General features: G+C 39.0%; 1 protein-coding gene across 5 annotated transcripts in view; it reads right to left on the reverse strand.

Annotated features, from left to right (window-relative positions):
* SORCS1 (sortilin related VPS10 domain containing receptor 1) overlaps positions 1 to 23,411 on the reverse strand; it is a 562,053-nt gene that overhangs the window by 54,815 nt on the left and 483,827 nt on the right. For all 5 annotated transcript variants that reach the window (XM_027596992.2, XM_027596991.2, XM_027596990.2 and 2 more), the window contains exon 18: positions 19,859 to 20,030. In XM_027596992.2, coding sequence (XP_027452793.2) covers positions 19,859 to 20,030 — 172 coding nt within the window. The remainder of the gene's footprint in view (positions 1 to 19,858; positions 20,031 to 23,411) is intronic.

Raw genomic sequence — 23,411 nt, forward strand, 5'->3', positions numbered from 1 at the left:
AGGTCAGGAACGCGGCAGAGATGTCCACTATCACCACTCCTACTCAACACAGTATTAGAAGTCCTCGCGACAGGAATCAGACAACAAAAAGAAATCAGAGGCATCCAAATCGGCAAAGAGGAAGTCAAACTCTCACTCTTTGCAGATGATATGCTACTTTATGTGAAAAACCCAAAAGATTCCACCCCAAAACTGCTAGAACTCATACAGGAATTCAGTAAAGTGGCAGGGTATAAAAACAATGCCTAGAAATCAGTGGCATTCCTATACACCAACAACAAGACAGAAGAGAGACAAATTAAGGAGTCGATCCCATTTACAATTGCACCCAAAACCATAAGATACCTAGGAATAAATCTAACAAAGAGGCAAAGGATCTGTACTCAGAAAACTATAAAATACTCATGAAAGAAATTGAGGAAGACACAAAGAAATGGAAAAACATTCCATGCTCATGGACTGGAAGAACAAATATTGTGAAGGTGTCAATGTTACCTAGAGCAATCTGCACATTCAATGCAATCCCCATCAAAATACTATCCACTTTTTTCAAAGAAATGGAACAAATAATCCTAAAATTTGTATGGAACCAGAAAAGACCCCGAATAGCCAGAGGAATGTTGAAAAAGAAAAGCAAAGCTGGCGGCATTACAATTCCGGACTTCCACCTCTATTACAAAGCTGTCATCATCAAGATAGTATGGTACTGGCACAAAAACAGACACATAGATCAATGGAACAGAATCGAGAGCCCAGAAATGGACCCTCAACTCTATGGCCAAGTAATCTTTGACAAAGCAGGACAGAATGTCCAATGGCAAAAAGACAGTCTCTTCAACAAATGGTGTTGGGAAAATTGGACAGCCACATGCAGAAGAATGAAACTGGACCATTTCCTTACACCACACACAAAAATAGACTCCAAATGGTTGAAAGACCTAAACATGAGACAGGAGTCCATCAACATCCTAAAGAAAAACACAGGCAGCATCCTCTTCGACCTCAGCCACAGCAACTTCTTCCTAGAAACATCTCCAAAGGCAAGTGAAGGAAGGGGAAAAATGAACTATTGGGACTTTATCAAGAAAGAAATAGTCAATAGTGAAAGAAACAGTCAACAAAACCGAAAGACAACCAACAGAATGGGAGAAGATATTTGCAAATGACATATCAGATAAAGCGCTAGTATCCAAAATCTATTAAACCCAACACCCAAAGAACAAATGATTCAATCAAGAAATGGGTAGAAGACATGAACAGACATTTTTCCAAAGAAGACATCCAAATGGCCAACAGACACATGAAAAAGTGCTCAACATCGCTCGGCATCAGCGAAATCCAAATCAAAACCTCAATGAGATATCACCTCACACCCGTCAGAATGGCTAAAATTAACAAGTCAGGAAACGACAGATGTTTACAGGGATGCAGAGAAAAGGGAACCCTCCTACACTGTTGGTGGGAATGCAAGCTGGTGCAGCCACTCTGGAAAACAGTATGGAGGTTCCTCAAAAAGTTGAAAATAGAGCTACCATACGATCCAGCAATTGCACTACTGGGTATTTACCCCAAAGATAGAAATGTGGGGATCCAAAGGGGTACATGCACCTCGATATTTATAGCAGCAATGTCCACAATAGCCAAACTGTGGAAAGAGCCAAGATGTCCATCGACAGATGAATGGATAAAGAAGAGGTGGTATATATATATACAATGGAAAATTATGCAGCCATCACAAGGAATGAAATTTTGCCATTTGCAACGGCATGGATGGACTGGCGGGTGTTATGCTGAGCGAAATAAGTCAATCAGAGAAAGAAATGTATCATATGACCTCATTGATATGAGGAATTCTTAATCTCAGGAAACAAACTGAGAGTTGCTGGAGAGGTGGGGGGTGGGAGGGATGGGGTGGCTGGGTGATAGACACTGGGGAGTATATGTGCTATGTTGAGAGCTGTGAATCCTGTAAGACTGTTGAATCACAGACCTGTACCTCTGAAACAAATAATACATTATATGTTAAAAAAGAAGAAGAAGAAGATAGCAGGAGGGGATGAATGAAGGGGGGGAATCGGAGAGGGAGACGAACCATGAGAGACTATGGACTTTGAAAAACAAACTGAGGGTTCTAGAGGGGAGGGGGGTGGGCGGATGGGTAAGCCTGGTGATATGTATTAAGGAGGTCATGTTCTGCATGGAGCACTGGGTGTTAGACGCAAACAATGAATCATGGAACAGTACGTCAAAAACTAATGATATAATGCATGGTGATTAAGATAACATAATAAATAAAAAAGACACAGTAGGAACATGTTATGAAATTATACTGAAGGGGAGAAAATGGCATTTTAGGAATTGGTGCCGAGTTTCTGATTTTTATTTTTTTCCTAAGAGCAGTGGGAAACCACTAAAATGTTTTAAGTGGAGGTTTAGCAGAAGATGGAATGATGCTGTTTTTAATTCAAAAAGATCACTCTGGTTACAATATGGAGGGTAAATTGGAAGGAGGCCCAAGGATTCTGGGAGGTTAATTAGGGGGTAGCTCAGGGTAGATGATGGTAGATTGAAATATGAGTTGCAACAGGAAATTACATGTACCTTCCTATCAAAATTAACTCCCATAGTTGATTGGTTTTAAAACCAATGAGTCTCAGATTTTGACATCTTCACCTCTTGTAGAAATTAAATGAAAAAAGTGCTAATGCCCAGCTACCACCCAAGACTCCCGTCTTGACTCAGGCCCTCCTGGGAAGATGCTCGGTTGGTCCTGCTGTGGTCTGAGAAGGTCCACAGCAGATGCTGGACTGCACCAAAGGTTAAGGCCCTTGGGATTGGATTGTCGAATATTAGGTTTTCTCATCATTTAATACATCTGAGGATGAGGACAACCCAGTACAAGCTGATGTTATTCTCATTCCATTTTGGTATGGGGGTGAACCTTTCCCAGGACGTTTTAGGATTAGTGTGAAAGGTGCAAATAAAAGCCAGGAACGAAAGAACTAAACTCGTCTTTAAGTGACTGAAGCACAACTACAAACAAAAGTTCTATAGTGTATGTAGTCAAGATTCATTAACCTGTGCAGGAAAGCGAGTGGCTGGATAGTACATGAGTAGTTTGTATAAAGTCCTAGGTGCTGAGATGTGTCCTTACTGGCTGTATCCTCAGTACCTAACACAGTGCCTGCAGGTCACTCTTTTCCTTTCAATACATTTTTGAATACTGTACATCTCCTTACTCGTGGAAGTGCTTTCTTATATATTATCTCAGTTGGCTGTTAGGACTCCAGGGAGATAGTGAGGGCAGATGTGCTTTGATTTGCTCCCCCAGGAGAACTGGGACACAGACAGGTTAAGTAAGATGCCTGGAGTCCCATTGCTCGTGAGACTGAAGGAAGGGTTTAAGATGATCTGTGGTTTACAATAGCCAAACTGTGGAAAGAGCCAAGATGCCCATCGACAGATGAATGGATAAAGAAGATGTGGTATATATACACAATGGAATATTATGCAGCCATCAAAAGGAATGAAATCTTGCCATTTGCAACGACATGGATGGAACTGGAGGGTGTTATGCTGAGTGAAATAAGTCAATCAGAGAAAGACATGTATCACATGACCTCACTGATATGAGGAATTCTTAATCTCAGGAAACAAACTGAGTGTTACTGGAGTGGTGGGGGGTGGGAGGGATGGGGTGGCTGGGTGATAGACATTGGGGAGGGTATGTGCTATGGTGAGCGCTGTGAATTGTGCAAGACTGTTGAATCACAGATCTGTACTTCTGAAACAAATAACGCAACATATTTTAAGAAAAAAGAAAAAGAAGAAGATAACAGGAGAGGAAGAAAAGGGGAGTATGTCAGAGGGGGAGACGAATCATGAGAGATGATGGACTCTGAAAAACAAACTGAGGGTTCTAGAGGGGAGGGGGTAGGGGGATGGGTTGGCCTGGTGATGGGTATTGAGGAGGGCACGTTCTGCGTGGAGCACTGGGTGTTATGAACAAACAATGAATCATGGAACACTGCACCAAAAACTAATGATGTAATATATGGTGATTAACATAACAATAAAAAAATTAATAAAAAAAAGAAGATGTGTTATATATACACAATGGAATATTATGCAACCATCAAAAGGAATGAGATCTTGCCATTTGCAATGACGTGGATGGAACTGGAGGGTGTTATGCTGAGTGAAATAAGTCAGTCAGAGAAAGACATGTATCATATGACCTCATTGTTATGAGGAATTCTTAATCTCAGGAAACAAACTGAGGGTTGCTGGAGTGGTGGGGGGGTGGGAGGGATGGGGTGGCTTGGGGTTAGACATTGGGGAGGGTATGTGCTATGGTGAGTGCTGTGAATTGTGCAAGATTGTTGAATCACAGATCTGTACCTCTGAAACAAATATGCAATATATGTTAAGAAAAAAAAAGAAGTAGATAGCAGGAGGGGAAGAATGAAGGGAAGTAAGTCGGAGGGGGAGATGAACCATGAGAGATGATGGACTCTGAAAAACAAACAGGGTTCTAGAGGGGAGGGGGGTGGGGGGACGGGTTAGCCTGGTGATGGGTATTAAAGAGGGCACATTCTGCGTGGAGCACTGGGTGTTATGCACAAACAATGAATCATGGAACACTACATCCAAAACTAATGATGTAATGTATGGTGATTAACATAACAATAAAAATTTAAAGAAAAAAAAAAAAGATGATCTGTGGTTTAACTTTATCCATGCAGCTCAGTCCTTGGTGAAGCTTCTTTAATTGAAAGTTACTTGTAATGCCTTTCAGAGTTACAGAAAGGTGAAAACAAAGGCTTCTTTTCTTTTTAGGTTTCTTTTTTTGTTAGGCTCCATCCCTGGCTTTGACTCTTTCCCCCTCTGACAATAGCTTTGCTTAGAAGTGGAAAGATGGATTAGCATGAACGCCATACTGCATTCTGATGTCTTCCCTCTGGTGAAACGGTATTGTGTTCAAGTCAGAAAGAAGATGGAGAATATGGGGAACAATAGGTATTCATAACTCAGTAGTCAGGACGATGCACCGTATAATTGAGAGTTACTTCCATTTAATAAATCACAAGTCATCATTCCTGAAATGGCTCCTAGGCTGGCAAATATCTAGGCAACCGTATAACATTTTTTAGACCTACTGCCCTTTCATCACCTGCTCTGATACAGATACAGAACTGAGAATATTATCAAAAGATGTGCCCAAGAAAAGCACAAAAGGCACATGAAATCCATATGGGGATTCTCCAAGGGCATCACTGACTTCAGTAATAGAAAAACAAATATATCAAATGGCCACTAAGGAGCCAAGATTAACCTGAGCAATGGAAGGTGTGTGAACCTATCAGAGTTCCTGCAACATGGCTTGAGAGAAAAATGGGAAAACAAATGCTATAGTAACTCAATACTGACAGCCTCATCCAAAAATGAGACTCCGAGACACTCCTGAAGGCATTATAGACTCACTGCAGAGAGAAACTGGACTCCTATGTCAGAGGCTGACCCCTGCAAAGTTCAGGCTTGCCTCAGGCTTCACTGGAATTCAGTCTTGAAAGTGATCTTAAAGTTCATGTAGCAAAAACTATGTTGTAGAGAACCGACTTTAGTATAACCCATTTTTTGTCAAAAACAAAAACACTGCAGATAACAGGGTATGTACTGTATATGTGTGTGTCTGTATGAGCATAAAGGTGCTGGCAAATATAACCCAGTCTGTTAACACTGATTCTCCCCAGGGGAGTGGGGGCAGAGAGAGACCAGCATTTAGGATTAAAAGAGGGAGGGAGTAAATGAGGGGAAGTAGAGAGTTCACCAAATTTAAAGGGGGGGTGGAGTATGGTATAACACAAGCAACAAGGCAAAACACAACATTCTATTTCTACTATTACTGTAAATCAATATTTAAATATTGGTTAAGTATATGAGATATAACCAGAAGGTAACACAAATTGATAACAGATTGATGATGGAATACAACCAACTTTGGTCTTAGACTTCTGTTCTTTTTAATGCTCTTTTGACCACACAGTAAGATTAAAAAAAAAAAAATGATTAAGCAGCATTGAATGACAGAAACAAAAATTAGATATTTCAACCCTTTCTTTTTAAGGCTAAGAATATTTAGTAGAGTGAGGAGCACAAAACAACAGTAACCTGCCTGTGCTTTGCATACCCTATTCCAGGTAGGTTTAGTTAGACTCAGGTTAGTGGAGTCTCGACAAGAAAGAGGAAAGGAGAGGACTATGGTACGATGAGCTTTCAAAGAAGAGATTTTGTCAGCTGGTAGAAGTAAGTTCATGGGGAGAAGTGCTATCCACTTTGGGCTTATTCAATAAGAGTGAACTATGACGTATGATTTCTAATATAAAGTATGCAAGATTGTTCTAGAACATATCCTGGTGGTCACTAGGAGAAAAGAGAACATTTCTTGAGAGTTTATTGCAGCAGAAATAATAACTGTTCTCTATATAGTATCTCATTTAATCTTCGACCCTAAAAGATGCTAAAATTTGCCAAAGACTAGTTTGAACCAAGCTCTCCTTAACTCCAGGTTGAGCGCTTCTACTATTTTATTGTGCTCATTCCCGGTGGGTGCTCTTGAAGAATGTATTCACTCATATGTGAAACCAGAAAGCTTTTGTAAGCTTTAGTAACTAAAACCTTTTAGAGAAATGCCAACATGGATCAAATTCTTCATTAAGTAGCGATGCAAGAGGAGCCCGGTGTAATATGCCAGGCTCTATAAAATACTATGGGAGCTGCAAAATCTGTCTGGGGAGACCCTGCCAATGTGAATATTCAACCAAGAGTGAAAGGACTCTAAACAAGAATCAACTGCTATAACTGTGTCGAGCCTGCCCTTTGATAACAGTAAACTGAGTCCTTCCAGCACAGACAAAACCAGTCTATGACAAAAGGTAGTTGCAAATGCCCTATCTCCTGTTCCTAAGCAAGTCTTGGTTCTCTCTGGTATCCTTTTCAAGAGGTGCTACCATTGCTGAAAGCTGAGGTTGCCTCACTAGATCAGCTGGGAAAGTATTTCCTGAATATTTGGTTCAATTCATGCTTTATGGTTTTTCTCTTCAGCTTCAGAACTGAGCTCTGGACACAATCCCAAGATATGAAGATACTGGCATAACTGCAAATTACAGAGTCAGCTTCTCCCCTTGTCTGTTCAGCGATGGTTATCTAGAGTACAGGTGCCCCTCTGAAGATGCCGACCCCCGCGCCTCTTGCAAGAAAAGGCAGCGGTGGACTTGGATACTCTGACCTGGAGGAAGAACATTCACACCAGTGAGGAGGGCAGTGCGTGCATGGGGTTTTAGATTTCACCAGAGAACTCAGGTCTGACAAGGTCAGTGATGCCAGAAGACCAGATTATGGATCCACCAAACCATTTGCCTGGATACATATTTCACCTTCTTTAGGATGAAATGAAGATGGCTCAGCCCTTCCCTGAGAACTCTGAGCCTTGGGACTTGTCTCACTAAATATCCAAATACTTTTGGATCTAACACTTAGACCAAGAATTTCCAACTGGAACATCACTAAATGGTTTAATCCTTCGCTTGCGAATGAGCCACAGCATCATGCGTTTGAATGAACAGCAAATTTCCACATTCCCTTTTTATGTCTTCTGTACTAGGTGTCTGGCTTAGAATGGAACAGAATACCATAAGGCTGGAGGAACATTTGGCTTGTGTAAGCAAATAAGTAACTGAAAGCCAAGGTCTCTTTACTCCATCTAGACATGGTGGTAGAAAGAGGTCAGAACCTTGACCCATTATGTTTTGAAAATACTTTTTAGGTAATAAAGGACATTACTACACTGTTACCACTACATGGTGGTTTTAGGAATTAGCTCTGCAGGCTTTGGTAGGAAAACCATGGTGCCACCAAATAATAAAAATCATAAAGATGTTTTTGAATGACTTTGAAAATCACTCTAAAAGTAAAACATTCAGGTATGTAATAAGAACAAAATTATGCTTTTTAAAAAAAGTGGTAAGATGCCTTTAGGAATAAACCTATGCAATGGGTTTTTCCTAGTAGTAAAATATGTAACAGAAATATGTTAGCTCAATTAGAAGAAAGAAGAAAAAAGAGAGAAAGCCATGAAAAATTTATAAAGAGAATGTAGGAAATACATAAAATGAGGAAAAATAAAATTCAAATTGCTCATAATCCTACTACCCAGAGAGATCAACATTAGATTGGTAAATGCCATACTAGCTGATGAGAAGCACCTGAACACACACAAAACACTGGAATCCTTACAGTTTTATGTCATGCTTTCAAAATTTCTAAATAGCTTTCAAAACTTTATATCTAGCATTATATATTATTGCTAGGCTTACCCAAGTCATAAGATCTTATCTATGAAATGGATATATGATTTCTTGCCCTGGATGTTACTTTGTCACTTTTCCAAATTATTAGGTTCTTGAGAGATCTAAGTGATATTACAGAGCTCTACAGAGGCACTGTATGTGCAGGGGCCCTACAGAAGTCAGGCAGTAACCTGGGAGTTACATGCCCTTTGAAATGCAATTTATATTTCAACCTCAATTTCTTTACTTATAAAGATAGGAGAATGATCATGATTCTAATCATCAAATCTAGTGTAGGGGGGATCAGCTATTTTTAAATTCTATCATTCTTGCTATGGGCATTATTGAAGATCCACTCATATTCCAGCATCCCTTCAGGCTGCTGAAGTAATCTCAGCTCTCAGGTGAAGAAGTCGAGCTTATTCAAGTGCTATAGGTCATAGGGCAGAGACTTTCCATTGCACATCAATTGTGGGTCACACTAAGGAACGAGCTGATAAGGCTGCGAGTCATGGAATAGGCAAAGTGCAAAGCCAGAAACCTGAGGAAGTTAGACAAAACTTGTATGGTTGGGCAAAGTTCTCACATTCAGGGGTGGTGGCAACCCATGGGGAAGAAATGGGGCGCCACTGTTGCAGGGCCTAAAGCAGACAGGCTGAGAAACTGAAAATCCATCTGAAGACTATTTCCTACATGACGACTATGACCCCAGTCGTTGGGATGTGCACTGAACTGAAACTCTCAGTAATGAGCCAGGTATCGCTCTTTGCTTATCAAGGCAGAATGAAGTTCTTTGCAAACACTGATTCCCTGAAACTCTAAAGAAGAGCAACACCCCAACCTTTGTGGACCAGAACTGAGGAAGGAAAACTGGAGCCTTAGGAAGAGTTGCTAACTAAGCCAAGCTGAACTTCAGACGTTAGGCCTCTGGCTAAAGACAATCTATATTGCCCGCCTCATTTCCCTCTTTTCCTTTGTAACTTGAAGCCGCAAGGTATAAGAAATGAAGTGGCTCAGTTACCTTGCTTGAGTCAAAGAGAATAAAGCTGAATGGAGTAAGGAATAACACATGAGAAAGCCTCTTAAGTCTCCATGGCTCATTGAAATCAGCTCCTGTTCCTTTGTGTGGAAAGAGAAAACAGCCGAGGCTTCTGAGTCACATCTGGGCGGGCTTAGAAAACGGGTACCTGCCCAGACTTACCAGTGCCTGCGAACTCTTTGTGCCATTATTAAAAGCCCCAAATTTTCCCCAGATGAAAAAGTAGGTCAAATTCTTTTATGAATTCAACAAATGAGGGTCTCACAGCAAATTTTATCCAGAGTCATCTTCTCTGCCATCCGATGGCTGGCAGCATCCTGCAATATTTATGAAGTGTTATTACGCTGTGGTTACTTTTATGCTGTCCATAAGTCTTTCAAAGTATGTGAAATTACAGATCATTGAAATCCATTTAATGAGGACACAGCCTTCACTTTTTGGAGTTAAATCTCACAGAAGTTATAATCATGAATTTTCCTTATTAAGTTCCAGTCTTTGTATGTAAATTGAAGTATTAAGACAATGAGATACAGATCAAAGTTTTAATTTTAGTCCCTTGCCTCAGATTTAATTTAAAAGTCTTAAATTATGCAGCGAATTGCATCTCTTTATTCTTACAGCTGTTTAAAACAGATTTAATTATCTTCAGTAACATGCAGACACTACTTCTGCCTAGCAGTCCTCTCAAATGAATGCCTTCCAAATCGGTTTTGTTGAGTTCTTAAGACTGATTAGGCCCTTTGCCATCCATCCTGTGCCTTCAGGTCCTCACAATGGATTTCTCCATGAAGCCTAGTTATTGCACTGAAAGTCTATAGGCTCATTAGGTGCTCATTAGTGGTCCAGAGAACATTCATCTTAAGCAAGTCTCCAGACAGAGAGATGCCACCCCTCATTGGATACCTGGCTCTCAGTACAAAATACTTTCGATCGGCTTCCTAAAATTCAGGTGTACTGGAAAAATGTTTGGCTAGGTATACCTTTATGGACACTTCCTCTCCCCTCTTGGTTGGTTTCTGGATCAACTGTCCTTTGTCCTCAAGGAAACACTGATGCATAAATGCAGAGGGTGTGCGTGTGTGTACGCGTGTTCTTGGATCAGCCACGACAAGAGAGTCTGGGATGGAAGAAATATGGTCTCCTTTGCCTTGTTGCTTCTGATGAAGGTTCCTTCATTACAGTATATTGGGAGAGACCCCTGAAAACATCAGGGATGCAGTTCCTGACAATGGGGCTTTTCATCAGCTCCTACAGATTTGTGTGGTCCTAAGTAACAGGTGTGAGCCAAGCTTTGGGATTTTGAAGGAGTTGTGTTATAGAGCTATTTCTGTCTCCTAGATGTGGAGGGTGGGCCTCACATGCTATTTGCAGGAAGGGATTCCATTTCTTGCCTATGTCAGATCGGCAAAATTTTGACTCGGTTACATACTATTGTGCATGGAGTTATGAGCTAGCATCAGTGTATCTAGCCTTTGATTATCTTCCAGCAATAAGAAGTTCTCTTCTTTGCTCTGATTTTAACAAGGTTTTCACTGATATTCTTATGTTAGAATTAGGACAGGCATTAGTATAGAATAAAGGAAGGAATTTAGATTTCAGATGAAGACTTTAACATGTTTTGGATGTTATTCAAATTTTAAGAGTCTTTTCCTTTTAAGTTCGGGCTTTATCTCTACACTCCTTGGGGAAGCCTATCCAAATCCACACACATTTATTGAGTTCCTATCAATGTGTTAGGCACAGTGAGAAGAGATGCTAGGGCTGGGACCAGGCATGGCATGATTTGTATCTTAATGATATTTATAATGTAATGGGGGCTGCCAAAAATATTGCTACAATATAATGCAGTAAATTAAATTTTATTTTTGTTTCGAATGGATATAAAATATTTACAATTCTCTGTTTCATGCAGTTAGATTTTTTATTTAAAACTTGATAACAGCGGAGGCCCTAGTTAACCTAAAACATGTATTTCCACAAAATGAATATGTCTTGAATGAAGAGTACATGATATAAAATTGGAACTTAGTAAAATATGTGTTGAAGAAGAAATGAACACATATGTCTGACTACTTCATGGGACAGTTGATTCCTCGGGTCACTCACACTTTAGTTGGAATGCACAGGAGATGGCGCCTACATAGAACATACCTGGGGACAAAGAAAGGGGCATTGCCTCAGTCCCTAACCCGACCCAACCCAACTCAACCTCACAGAGAGAAGACAAGTAAGTCTATGGGAGACAGCAGAACTATGAGTAAGCCATGAGACACAGAGGCATAATCCTTGGTGCCCAAATGACAAAATATTATACCAACCTGGAGAGTCTTATGCCTATTTCTGCATTAATCACACTGTAGTGTAGTGATCAGAATGTAGTGGGAACCTGTTGGTCCCTTTGGCACCTTGAGGACTTGTTCCTCAAGGAGCATCAGAAACTTGGCATTAATGTCCCTACTGTTATGAAAAATTGGCACTAGGTATGGTGGCAAGAGCCAAATATTGTATTCTAAGTAAATTTAGGAGCATCAGGTTCAAATGAGAAGTGGACTCAGAGATTTTAGGGGGGATAATACAGACCCCATGTATTGCCAGTGGCATATGTCAGAGCTTTTGTTTGTTTTTGCTTGGATTTGATAGCCTAAATCATACCCAAGACTCTGGAGAAGTTCGGCATACATGGATGACAAAGTCCTAGAGTGCGGCATTCTTATCCTATGTTTTCCGATATTCTTCAGAATGGATAAAACAATACCAGATACAGGGAAGCCATTCAATAAAGATATAATTTTACAAAGAGAAGGAAACCTAGAGAAGATTTGGAATCTCTCTTTGCTGAAATGGTTTTTAATGAACTGATCACAGGTCATGAATATTCTCAGAAAATCCAGGAGGAAAATCATGTTTTATATATTGATCATTGTCCAGGAATATAGCAGCGGCTATGGGCCAGACTGGTTAGGGCATAGATAATTTTACCTATTCTTTCTACTCTTTGGTCTTTGTTAATACTACCTGCCCCCCAGTGAAGTGTTTCTAGGGAGCCTTAGGGAAATTCTTTCCAGGAAATGGTTCTTTCCACCAGAGAGAAGTAATAAAAAGACAGGATACTGCAGAGCCTGGATTTGACTCCTGACTTGATACTTAAGTAGCTGTGTGACCTTAGGTTAAGTGACTTTGCCTTTCTGTGCTTCGGCTGGGCCATCTGTAAAATGCAATGAGGACAATAACACCTACTCTCGTAGGCTTGGAATCTAAATGAGACAATCCAAAAAAGCATTCACAAACCAGACTACAGTTAATGCTCAGTGTTAGATACCCGAATTGTTATCACGGTGTCAAATTTCAAGACTCCCCAGCTTCTCAGAGCTACTCTGCTTTCATTGATTTTGCATTGCTCATCACATGCATCACCCGTGCCTATGTATATAATCTAGAGATTAATAGAGAAACAGGTGGTTTCTGTATGGAAAGCTTGTGAATCATCAGCACAGGATCCCACAGTTGAATGTGAGGTCCCCAGGGCCTCTTCATGTGAGGATGGTCTTTTCAGCTTGTGCTCTGCACTATGAGACAAGAGCATCAAGGGGCCAGGTCTGACAGCTGGAGGTAGCAGATTTCCTCCCTGCTGTTGTAGTTTTGCCCACTCATGTGGAATGAACTATTTTTTTCCCTTCTTGCACCCAGAAGGCATGAATTTACACATCTTAGAACCAGATTCCCCGATCTGTTCTCATATCATTCAGCCAAATCTGAGATGCCTGATGATCTTCGTTACATTGAAAGCAAAGTTGGATGGAGGAGAGCCTGGCCTCTGTCCCTGGAGGGTGAACAAAAGTCAGAGCCAACCAGGCCTGAGTTCTTGTTTCAGATCTTGCTATATTATATTAGAAATGGAACAAAAATCTGAATTCTGAAGCCTGCTCCAGCATAAACATCTGCTGCTTCAAAAGACCATGTTCTTGTAAGTTATCATAACCAGGTTCCTTATATCCCTGGGAAAGGGGACTTCACATTCACTATGCAGGGCGACACAGGGTATAGGATTGGCTCAGAAAATAAATCTTTCCCTAAATGTCCCCAAAGTTTTTTTCTTTTTTCTTTTTTTCCCTAAAGACCTACATACAAAATGTACAAATCAATGCTATTTGAATTTCCCAAATGACTTTTAAGTAAGCTTTTTGTTGAGCATAATAGACATAAAGAAAAATATGTAAATCAGATATACAGCTTGATTTTTTTACAAAATGAATGAATCCATTAATCAACAAAAATTTATCAACAAAAAAGTTTCCAGTATCCCCTTGTCCTCCCTGCCACTTCCCCTCCAAAGGTAACTATTACTCTCACTTCTCTCACCATAAACTAGTTTTGTCTACATTTGAAGTTTAATTAAATAGAATCATACAATACATATTTTTTCAGTCTGATTTCTTTAGCATGATAGTAGATATAAGATTCATACAAGTTTTCGTAGGTAGCAATAGTTTGTTCTTTTTCATTGTTCTATGGCATTCCATTTTATAAGTATACTGTAACTTATTTCTCAATTGTATAGTTGATAAATGTTTCCAGTTGTGACCTCTTATAAGTCTGCTATGTACATTATTTTATGTACATTCTGGTGCATATTTGTATGCATTCTGATGACTGAATACTTAGGAATGGAAATTCTGGGTCATAGGTTGTGCATATATTCACAGAAGAATAAAGTGATTAGTAGTTAATGTCAAACAGATCTCCAATATGTTGATAACAATCTATACTCCCAACACCATTGTATGAATGACTAGTTGCCCCAACAACACTTGATATTATTTGTACTTTAAAATATATATCTTCTGATGGCTAGACAGTAATATTTTATTTTATTTTTTTAAAGATTTATTTATTTGAGAGAGTGAGAGCACAAGCTGGGGGAGAGGCAGAGGGACAAGGAGAAACAGGCTCCCCGCTGAGCAGGGAGCCCAACACAGGGCTCGATCGCAGGACCTGGGATCATGACCTGAGCTGAAGGCAGAGGCTTAACTGACTGAGCCATCCTGGTGGCCCCAGTAATATCTTATTTTAGTGTTAAGTTGCATTCCTTTGATGAGCAGTGACGCTGAGAATTTTTTCATACGCTTATTGGCTATATGATTACCCTCTTTGAAAAGTCCAGTTAAGTCATTTGTGCATTTTCTAATTGCATGGCCAGAATTTTTCTTACTGATTTGTAGAATTCATTTATATTTTTCTGGGTATGAGTGCTTTATTAAAATTATGTATTGCAAATAACTTCTTACCCTCCAGGGCTTTTTAAATTTTCTTTTTATTTTCTATATAGTATATTTTGAAGAAAAGAAATTCCTAACTTTAATGTAGTCTAATCAAACTATATTCTTCTATATACTTAGTGGGTTTTGTTTTCTGTTTTAAAACAATCTCCGCCTAACCCAAGTTCATGAAGATACTCTTCTGCATTTTCCTTTAAACACTTTAATCTTTCAAAATTATTCCAGTTGGAATTATTTTTTGTGTTGAGAGCGTTCAAGATTCATATATTCCCACATGGATTTTGATGTCATCACACCATTTATTGAAAAAATTATCATTGATCTACTGTTACTACAGTGTCTTATATGTCATAGAGTATGTGTGTGTAGACGTGTATATATGTGTGTGTGTGTGTGTGTGTGTGTGTTTCTTGACTCACTATTCCCTTTCTTAATTAGCTTGTGTATGTAGGATATATATATCACCACACTCTTAATTACCGTAGCTTTATAATAAATCTTGATATCTGATAATGTGAGCCATCCAGTTTGGGGAGTCATTTTTAAGATTATCTTTGCTATTCTTGAGCCCTTGCTTTTTCATATGATTTATGATCATGTCAATTTTAACCCATAAATATATCCTGGAGATTTTACTGAAATTGCCTCGAATATAAGATCAATGTGGGGAAAATTGGCATCTTTCCGTAATATTGCATCTTCCGATCCACAATCATGGTATATATCTCTCCATATGTTTATGTTTTTTAAAATTTTTCCAAATGTGTTGTAGTTTTCTGGGTAGAGATATTCAAAATAAGATGTTAGGTTTTCCTGTAAGTATGCACTGTTTTTATGCTATTAAAAAGCATATTATATATAATTGTATATAATGTATAATATATATGTGTGTGTATATATATATATATATATATACACACACACACACATATATGTACGATCTTCTTTTGGTTCAGAGAATTTTTATCTAGGCTACTCTGAATCTAGAGTAATTAAAATGTATTTTAGGGGCACCTGGGTGACTCAGTTGGCTAAGTGTCCAACTCTTGATTTCAGTTCAGGTCATGATCTCAGGGTCATGAGATCAAGCCCTGTGTTGGGCTCTGCACTGGGAGTGGAGCTTGCTTTAAGATTAAAAAAAAAAAAAAAAAAGGTTCTCTTTCCCTCTCCTTCTACACCTCCCTCATCTACCCCACCTCCTGTTCCCATGCTCTTTCTCTAAAAAAAAAAAAAAAAAAAAAAGTGCTTTAAAATTATCAATTAACACAGGTTCAAAAATCAAAACCAATGGAACAAAATAAAGTATCTAGAAGTAGACCCACACAGATATGTTCAATTGATTTGTGACAAAGACTCATAGCAAGCAAGTCAGTGTGAAAAGAATTGTCTTTCACTGGTGTTGGGTCAATTGAATATGCAAATGGAAAAACTTACATAAACCTTGGTTTTATTCAAGATAGATTACAGACTTAAATGTGAAAGCTAAAGAAAAAAACCTGTGGTGCAATTTCTTCACAATCTTGGGTTAGACACAGACTTCCTACGTAAGCCACAAAAATCACTAATTATTCATCTTATGTAATTAATGATAATATTTGGGTTTATATATACCATTTCAGTATCTGTTCTATTAGTCTCAACTGTAAGTAGGATCCTTTTTCTCTCTTTCCTGCCTTTTTTTTTGGTATTAATGAGGCACATTTAATATTATTCCAGTTCCCTGCCAATAGCTTGATAGTTAAATATTCTCTATTCTTTTAGCTGTTTCTCTAGATATTAAAGCACATATTCTGGACATGCTGGTATCTAATATAAATTAGTACTTTTATCTCTTCACAGACATTTCATGGAACTTAAAACACTTTTACTCCATTTAATACATACTGAATTATTGTTGTCATGTATTTTAATTCTATATATATTTAAACCCACAGTGGATTATCATTATTGGTCTGCAAAGTTATTATTAATTTCAATTTACCCACATATATGCCCTCTTTCTTGCTCTTCATTCTTTCCACTATTGTGCTTTCATCTGGGTTCATTCTCTTTATGCCCGAAGAGTTACCTTTAGTGTTTCTTTTTATAGAAATCATCTTATACGACTCAGCTCGGTTTCTGTTTGGGAGATGTCTCTATTTTACCTCTACATTTGTGTTTTTCCCCAGCACTTCAAAGATGTCATTCCAGTTTCTTATGCACTGCTTTTAAATTTTTCTTTTTGTTTTTTGATTTCAATAGTTTGAATATGATACCTAAGTACATTTTTTTTCCTTGTATATATCCTGCTTGGGGTTTGTGGATTCTTTCCAACCTACATTGATACACTGATACCTCCTGTCAGTTTGGGAAAATTCTTAGACATTATCCCTTCAAAACGGATTCTGGCTCCTTACCTTCCTTCTCCCCTCTCAGCCTCCAATTACATGTGTTGGCCCTTTCCCTGTTTTCCACGTGTCTCTTCTTACTCTTTTCTCTACTATTCTTTCTCTCTTATGTTTCAAATGTTGTACTTCCAACTGTCCTTTCTTCCAGTTAATGGACTCTCTATCCATCTGGGTTCAGTGGGCTGTCAACCCACCTAACTTCTTAATACCAGTTATTTTTTAAAAGATTTATTTATTTATTTATTTATTTGAGAGAGAGGGGAGGGGAGGGACAGAGGGAGAGAGAATCCTCAAGCAGACTCCCTGGTGAGTGTGGAGCTGACTTGGGGCTCCATCCCACCACCCAGGAGAGCATGACCTGAGCCAAAACCAAGACTCCAAGGCTCCGCTGACTGAGCCACCCAGGTGCCCCTTAATATCAGTTATTATATCTTTATTTCTACAACTTCCATTTGTTACTGCCTCCTACTGATGACTGATGGAGGGCTGCATTTTCTGTCTTAACCTATATTCATGAACATATTAATCATATCTCAGACAACTGTTCTTTTTTCTGATGCTTTTTTCCTCCTCCTGGTCCTGTTCTTTGATATATATGTAATATTTTAAATTAAACACCCAACATTTTCTATGAAAAAATATAGGTAAGGCTTCTGATTTATGTTATTTTCCTCTAAAGAGGATTCATTTTAGCTTCTGGCAGATTTAGAGTGGGGGAAAATCACTCTAACCCCTTCAGAGACTGAAATAATTCCAGATTGGGTTTCAGCACTTAGAGAACCTAATCTAGTTCTGGGGTCCTCACTCCTAGGATGGAGCTTTCCAGGAGTCTCAAGAATCTAGTGTTGTATTATTCACCAGGGCTTTCCTTCTTAATTAGTTCCTGAGCTCTAATTTTTATTTCCTATTTTTATTTATTATGTAATACTTTCTAAAAACTATACCTGACTTTTGCTTGTATCACTTAAGATACCACCACACAGCTCAGAGAGAAAAAAATGCACAGAACACGGTGCTACTTCTCTATGCTTCCTTTCTCTCTGGGATCTGACCTGAAGTCAATTTTTATCTTCCCAGCCTTGTGAGCCTACTGCCAGTTGTTTAGCCAAGACTTTCTGTCTGGCCTTCTAACTGGGAATCTGAAACCTGACCTCTTCTACAGTGTGATGTATGAATTGGCAAAGTCACTGTGGGCAAATACAGCATGAATTGTTGGACCGCTACAGTGAATTTCCCGTCTCTGAAGAAAAGGGTTCTGTTTGCCCAAATCTTCATGACAATTCTCTCCTGCTCTGCTTCCTCCTCATGTCTCTCTTTCTCTCTCTCAGAATCTTACTCCTGCTCTAAATATATACATATATATTTGATTTGCTGCAAGCTAATATGTCATAGCCTCAGGCAGAAGCCTAAAGATTTTATTTCTGTGAAATGCGAGCAACTCCAATTGGCCTAAATTGGTCTGTATCTTTCTACTTCCAGCTGAAGAATTTTGGGGAACCTTGTATTTAGGAGAATGGGTATGGCTGAAAGGCACTTATTAAGGAGATAACAGAAAGGAGTATTAGGTTATAGGGATGATTCTCTAAGCGGTCCTTAAGCATCAGGATCGTCTGAGCCAGAATTTCAAACTCATTATTTCACAGTTGTCTTTCCTAGAGGAATTAAAATACCAATAATGTTGATCAATCCTGACAAAGTAATCCTAAATGCTTCATCTTTTCCCTTTCAAGTCACACTCAGAGCCTCTAAAGGCTACTCTATCCCTCTTGACTTTGCTCTTGTTTTGTTCTGTTTATTCTTGGGACACAATGCATAACCCATAGTCTTATTATAAATGCATATTCATAGGCCCCACCCAACCTACTGAATCAGGATCTTTGGAGATTCTGGAATCTCCAAATAGAAAACTATTTTAACATGTTCACCAGGTAATTTTTATTCATGTTAAAGACTGAAAACCACTGAGCTATCAGAAGAAGAAGCTGGAATTCAATGATGTAGATCTGAATCCTAGTATCATCATTAACTTTTTAAATCCCTTTGTGTTCACAAGGCCTAGCAGGGTGCTGCCCATATTTTAGTACTCAGAAGACAGGGCTGAAGACAGGACTGTCTGGCTTGATAATTGAGATCATTTAATGAAATTGTTTATCCTTCAGAGAACATCTTCATTTATAAGATGATAAAAACGCTTGTGCATATTTAAAAATACATGGTATAAATTTCATTTTATACACTACCGAAATATTCAGAAATCTCAGATAACCATAATTTGTCAGTCACTGATGCTCATAATGATATCACTGAGATGCTACAAAATTACAAACTTTCAATCGCCAAAGAAAGCATACTCAATTATATTTAGATTAGCCTTAGTGTTTTATGTATGACCAGCATGCTGCCTTTGGAAAAGAAAAGCCCAGACGTCATGTTGAGACAGGAAGGCAGCCCCAGTATCTGTTAGGCTGGAACGTGTGTGCAGTAAATTATTTTTGGAATACCACTAATGTATTCTGAGAAAACTTTGGGCTGGAAATGCCACTGACGCATAGTTAAATCCAAAAAGAACTTCCCAGAAATGATACATTAAGTAAGAGTGAAGAACAACTTGCAGTGAAATGAGAGCCGAGGAAGGGGAAATAAGAGCGACACCAACAAACCAAGGAGCCAAGAGTAGAAAAAAATTAAAAATGTCAACATTTAAAATGAAAAAAAAAATTAAAACAAAAACACACATACACCAAATCTGATTTCCTAGGAAAAAATCACTGCCCCCAGAAGATAAAGTGGTTGGGGATCTGGTCCCACCTCTTCCAGCTGCACCAGGAGGGTAACATTGTGCCCTTGCTCTGCTGTCAACTTTCCATCCGCAGTGACGATGCGCAGCCCCCGCGGGGCCTTCCCGGGACACTTCTGCGGTTTGGCGGTGTACTGTTCTCTCACTCCGTCCGTGCAGTTGTTGGAAACCACTTTCCTATACCTACATGGAGAAAAGCTCAAGTGGTAATCCAGCTCATTACAATTCGGATCACTCCCCATTTTTTAAGCTGGACCTATTACCGTGTAGCCCGGAGGGCTATGAAGAACTACGGGGCACTATGAGGACTAGAGCTAATTCGTACAAAGCACCCAACAAAAAGACAAATCATCATAGTAACATAACTGTACCTACTGTTAGCACTTTAAGGGAATTCTTTTATTCAGTCACTCAATGAATCATTTCGCTTCAGAGCTGTGGGAAATGCACAGCAGTAGAAGGCATGGTCCTGGCCCTCACTATGTTTATAATTTTGAAGAGATATATGTGGATAATCCAGGAGACACTTTAAAGACTAGATAATTGAGAGTTAGAATGAGTACTATAGATTGCAAGGGAATTTGCGATTCAGACAAAGATTGTTATGGATTATGTAATTTAACATTAGACCCCACAGAGGATGCTATGGTAAGAGTTTTGTACAGAAGGTTGGCTAAATTTAATAGTTTTTACTCAATATTTTATGAGGGACTATATTGGCTAACTATTGAAAACTCCTATTAAAGAGACCAGTCTGCATATTGAGTAAATCCTCCCTCCTCTTTTGCTTATTTCTTATTTTAGCTTTAATAGGAAAAAAAAAGATTATTCTACAAATTTGTCCCATGCAATTTATCAGATTCATAATAAATTAGAATCTGTGGTTTTAGGACAATTCATCTTTAAGACTTTAGGCTTCAATGTTATCTGTTCATCATCCTTTTGAGTGGGGTCCACAGAAACCACTCCGAATACTCATATATCAGACTCCCCAAGCCTACTTACCTAGAGTGGCAAAGCTCAAAGTGGAAGCAAAGTCTAAGATCTTTCCACTCTTCTAGACCAGAAGTTGAGAAACTTTTAATATAAAGGGCTAGACAGGAAATGGTCTAGCTTTGCCAGCTATATGGTCTTTGTCACAAGTACTCAATTCTTTGTAGCATAGAAGTAGACATAGATAATGCACAAAAGAATGGAGACAGCTGGGTTTCAGTAAAACTTTATTTACAGATATTGGCAGTGTGCCACATATGACCTGCAAACTATAGTTTTCCAACCCCTTCAAATCTGGCCAATATCCTTTCCTCTGTCCCTGAGTCTTGGGCTCGACCACCTAAGAGCATGGTTGAGAAAGACAACTTAAATACTGTCTGAGAAAGTACTCTGAATGCTATGGATCACTACAAGGTCAATTATTAATATTTAATTCACCTCATAGGGTAATTGTATAAATGAAATGGATTAATATACACAGAGTATTTAAAACCACCCTGACAATTCTCAAGTGCTTATGAAATGTTGCCAGTTATTTTTGTTTAATATTATTTCTCCTACCTGTTCATAACCTTCACAGCCTCCAGACGTCCTTAGGATAAGTCGTAAAGCCCATAACCTTGCCCATGAAGCCCTCCACAAGCTAACTGCACTACATCTCTGAATTCTTTCTCACCAGAAAGCTCATTTGACCTAGTCAAACCTCTCTTTCAAGCCTCTTGAAAGTACTTATTTTCTTTTGCTCTTCCTGCTTCTATATCTCCCTACATGCTCTATCAGCTGCCTAAAACTTCCACTTTGAGTTAGAGCTTCTCTCCTCTGTCTCTTCCTGTGATAGTAAAATAGTAATTGAAAGAGTAAGAATTTCATATGTAGAGAGCACTTACTACATTTACCATTGTGCTAAGTTCTTAACATGACTTTTGTCATTTATCTTCAAAATATCCCGAACAGTTCTGCTTAAGGAAGGTATTATAATTACTCTCAACATACAGATGAAGAAATTCAGATTCAAAGAAGTTAACCAGTTTTCTCAAGATCACCCAGTCAGGACCCCAGACAATTTGTCTCTAGACTATCCTCTCTTTACCACTAATGTACTGCCTCTTTAAATGGAATGAGATTGTCTCTCCTCTAAACTCTTTTTTTTTTTTTTGTGGTTGTATTTTCTTTCTTTCTTTCTTTTTTATTTTTATTGTTATGTTAATCACCATACATTACATCATTAGTTTTTGATGTAGTGTTCCATGATTCATTGTGCAGAACACCCAGTGCTCCACGCAGAATGTGCCCTCTTTAGTACCCATCACCAGGCTTAGCCATAGCCCCACCCCCCTCCCCTCTAGAACCTTCAGTTGGTTTTTCAGAGTCCATCGTCTCTCATTGTTCGTCTCCCCCTCCGACTTACTCCCCTTCATTTATCCCCTACTGCTATCTTCTTTTTCTTTTTTTTCTTAAGATATATTGCATTATTTGTTTCAGAAGTACAGATCTGTGATTCAACAGTCTTGCACAATTCACAGCGCTCACCATACCATACCCTACCCAATGTCTATCACCCAGCCACCCCATCTCTCCCACCCCCCACCACTCCAGCAACCCTCAGTTTGTTTCCTGAGATTAAGAATTCCTCATATCAGTGAGGTCATATGAAACATGTCTTTCTCTGACTGACTTATTTCACTCATCATAACACCCTCCAGTTCCATCCACGTCGTTGCAAATGGCAAGATCTCATTCCTTTTGATGGCTGCATAATACTCCACTGTGTATATATACCACTTCTTCTTTATCCATTCATCTGTCAAAGGACATCTTGGCTCTTTCCACAGTTTGGGTATTGTGGACATTGCTGCTATAAACATTGGGATGTACGTACCCCTTTGGATCCCTACATTTGTATCTCTGGGGTAAATACCCAGTAGTGCAATTGCTGGATCGTATGGTAGCTCCATTTTCAACTTTTTGAGGAACCTCCATACTGTTTTCCAGAGTGGTTGCACCAGCTTGAATTCCCACCAACAGTGGGGGAGGGTTCCCCTTTCTCCGCATCCCCACCAACATCTGTCGTTTCCTGACTTGTTCATTTTAGCCATTCTGACTGCTGTGAGGTGGTATCTCATTGAGGTTTTGATTTGGATTTTCCTGATGCCGAGCGATGTGGAGTACTTTTTCATGTGTCTGTTGGCCATTTGGAAGTCTTTGGAAAAATGTCTGTTCATGTCTTCTGCCCATTTCTTGATTGGATTATTTGTTCTTTGGGTGTTGAGTTTGATGAGTTCTTTATAGATTTTGGATACTAGCCCTTTATCTGATATGTCATTTGCAAATATTTTCTCCCATTCTGTCGGTTGTCTTTTGGTTTTGTGGACTGTTTCTTTTGCTGTGCAAATGCTTTTTATCTTGATGAAATCCCAAGAGTTCATTTTTTGCCCTTCTTTCCTTGCCTTTGGCGATGTTTCTAGGAAGAAGTTGCTGCAGCTGAGGTCGAAGAGGTTGCTGCCTGTGTTCTCCTTTAGGATTTTGATGGACTCCTGTCTCACGTTTAGGTCTTTCAACCATTTGGAGTCT

The sequence above is a fragment of the Zalophus californianus genome, chromosome 15 (genome assembly GCF_009762305.2).
Source record: "Zalophus californianus isolate mZalCal1 chromosome 15, mZalCal1.pri.v2, whole genome shotgun sequence".
NCBI classification, from domain to species: Eukaryota; Metazoa; Chordata; class Mammalia; order Carnivora; family Otariidae; genus Zalophus; species Zalophus californianus.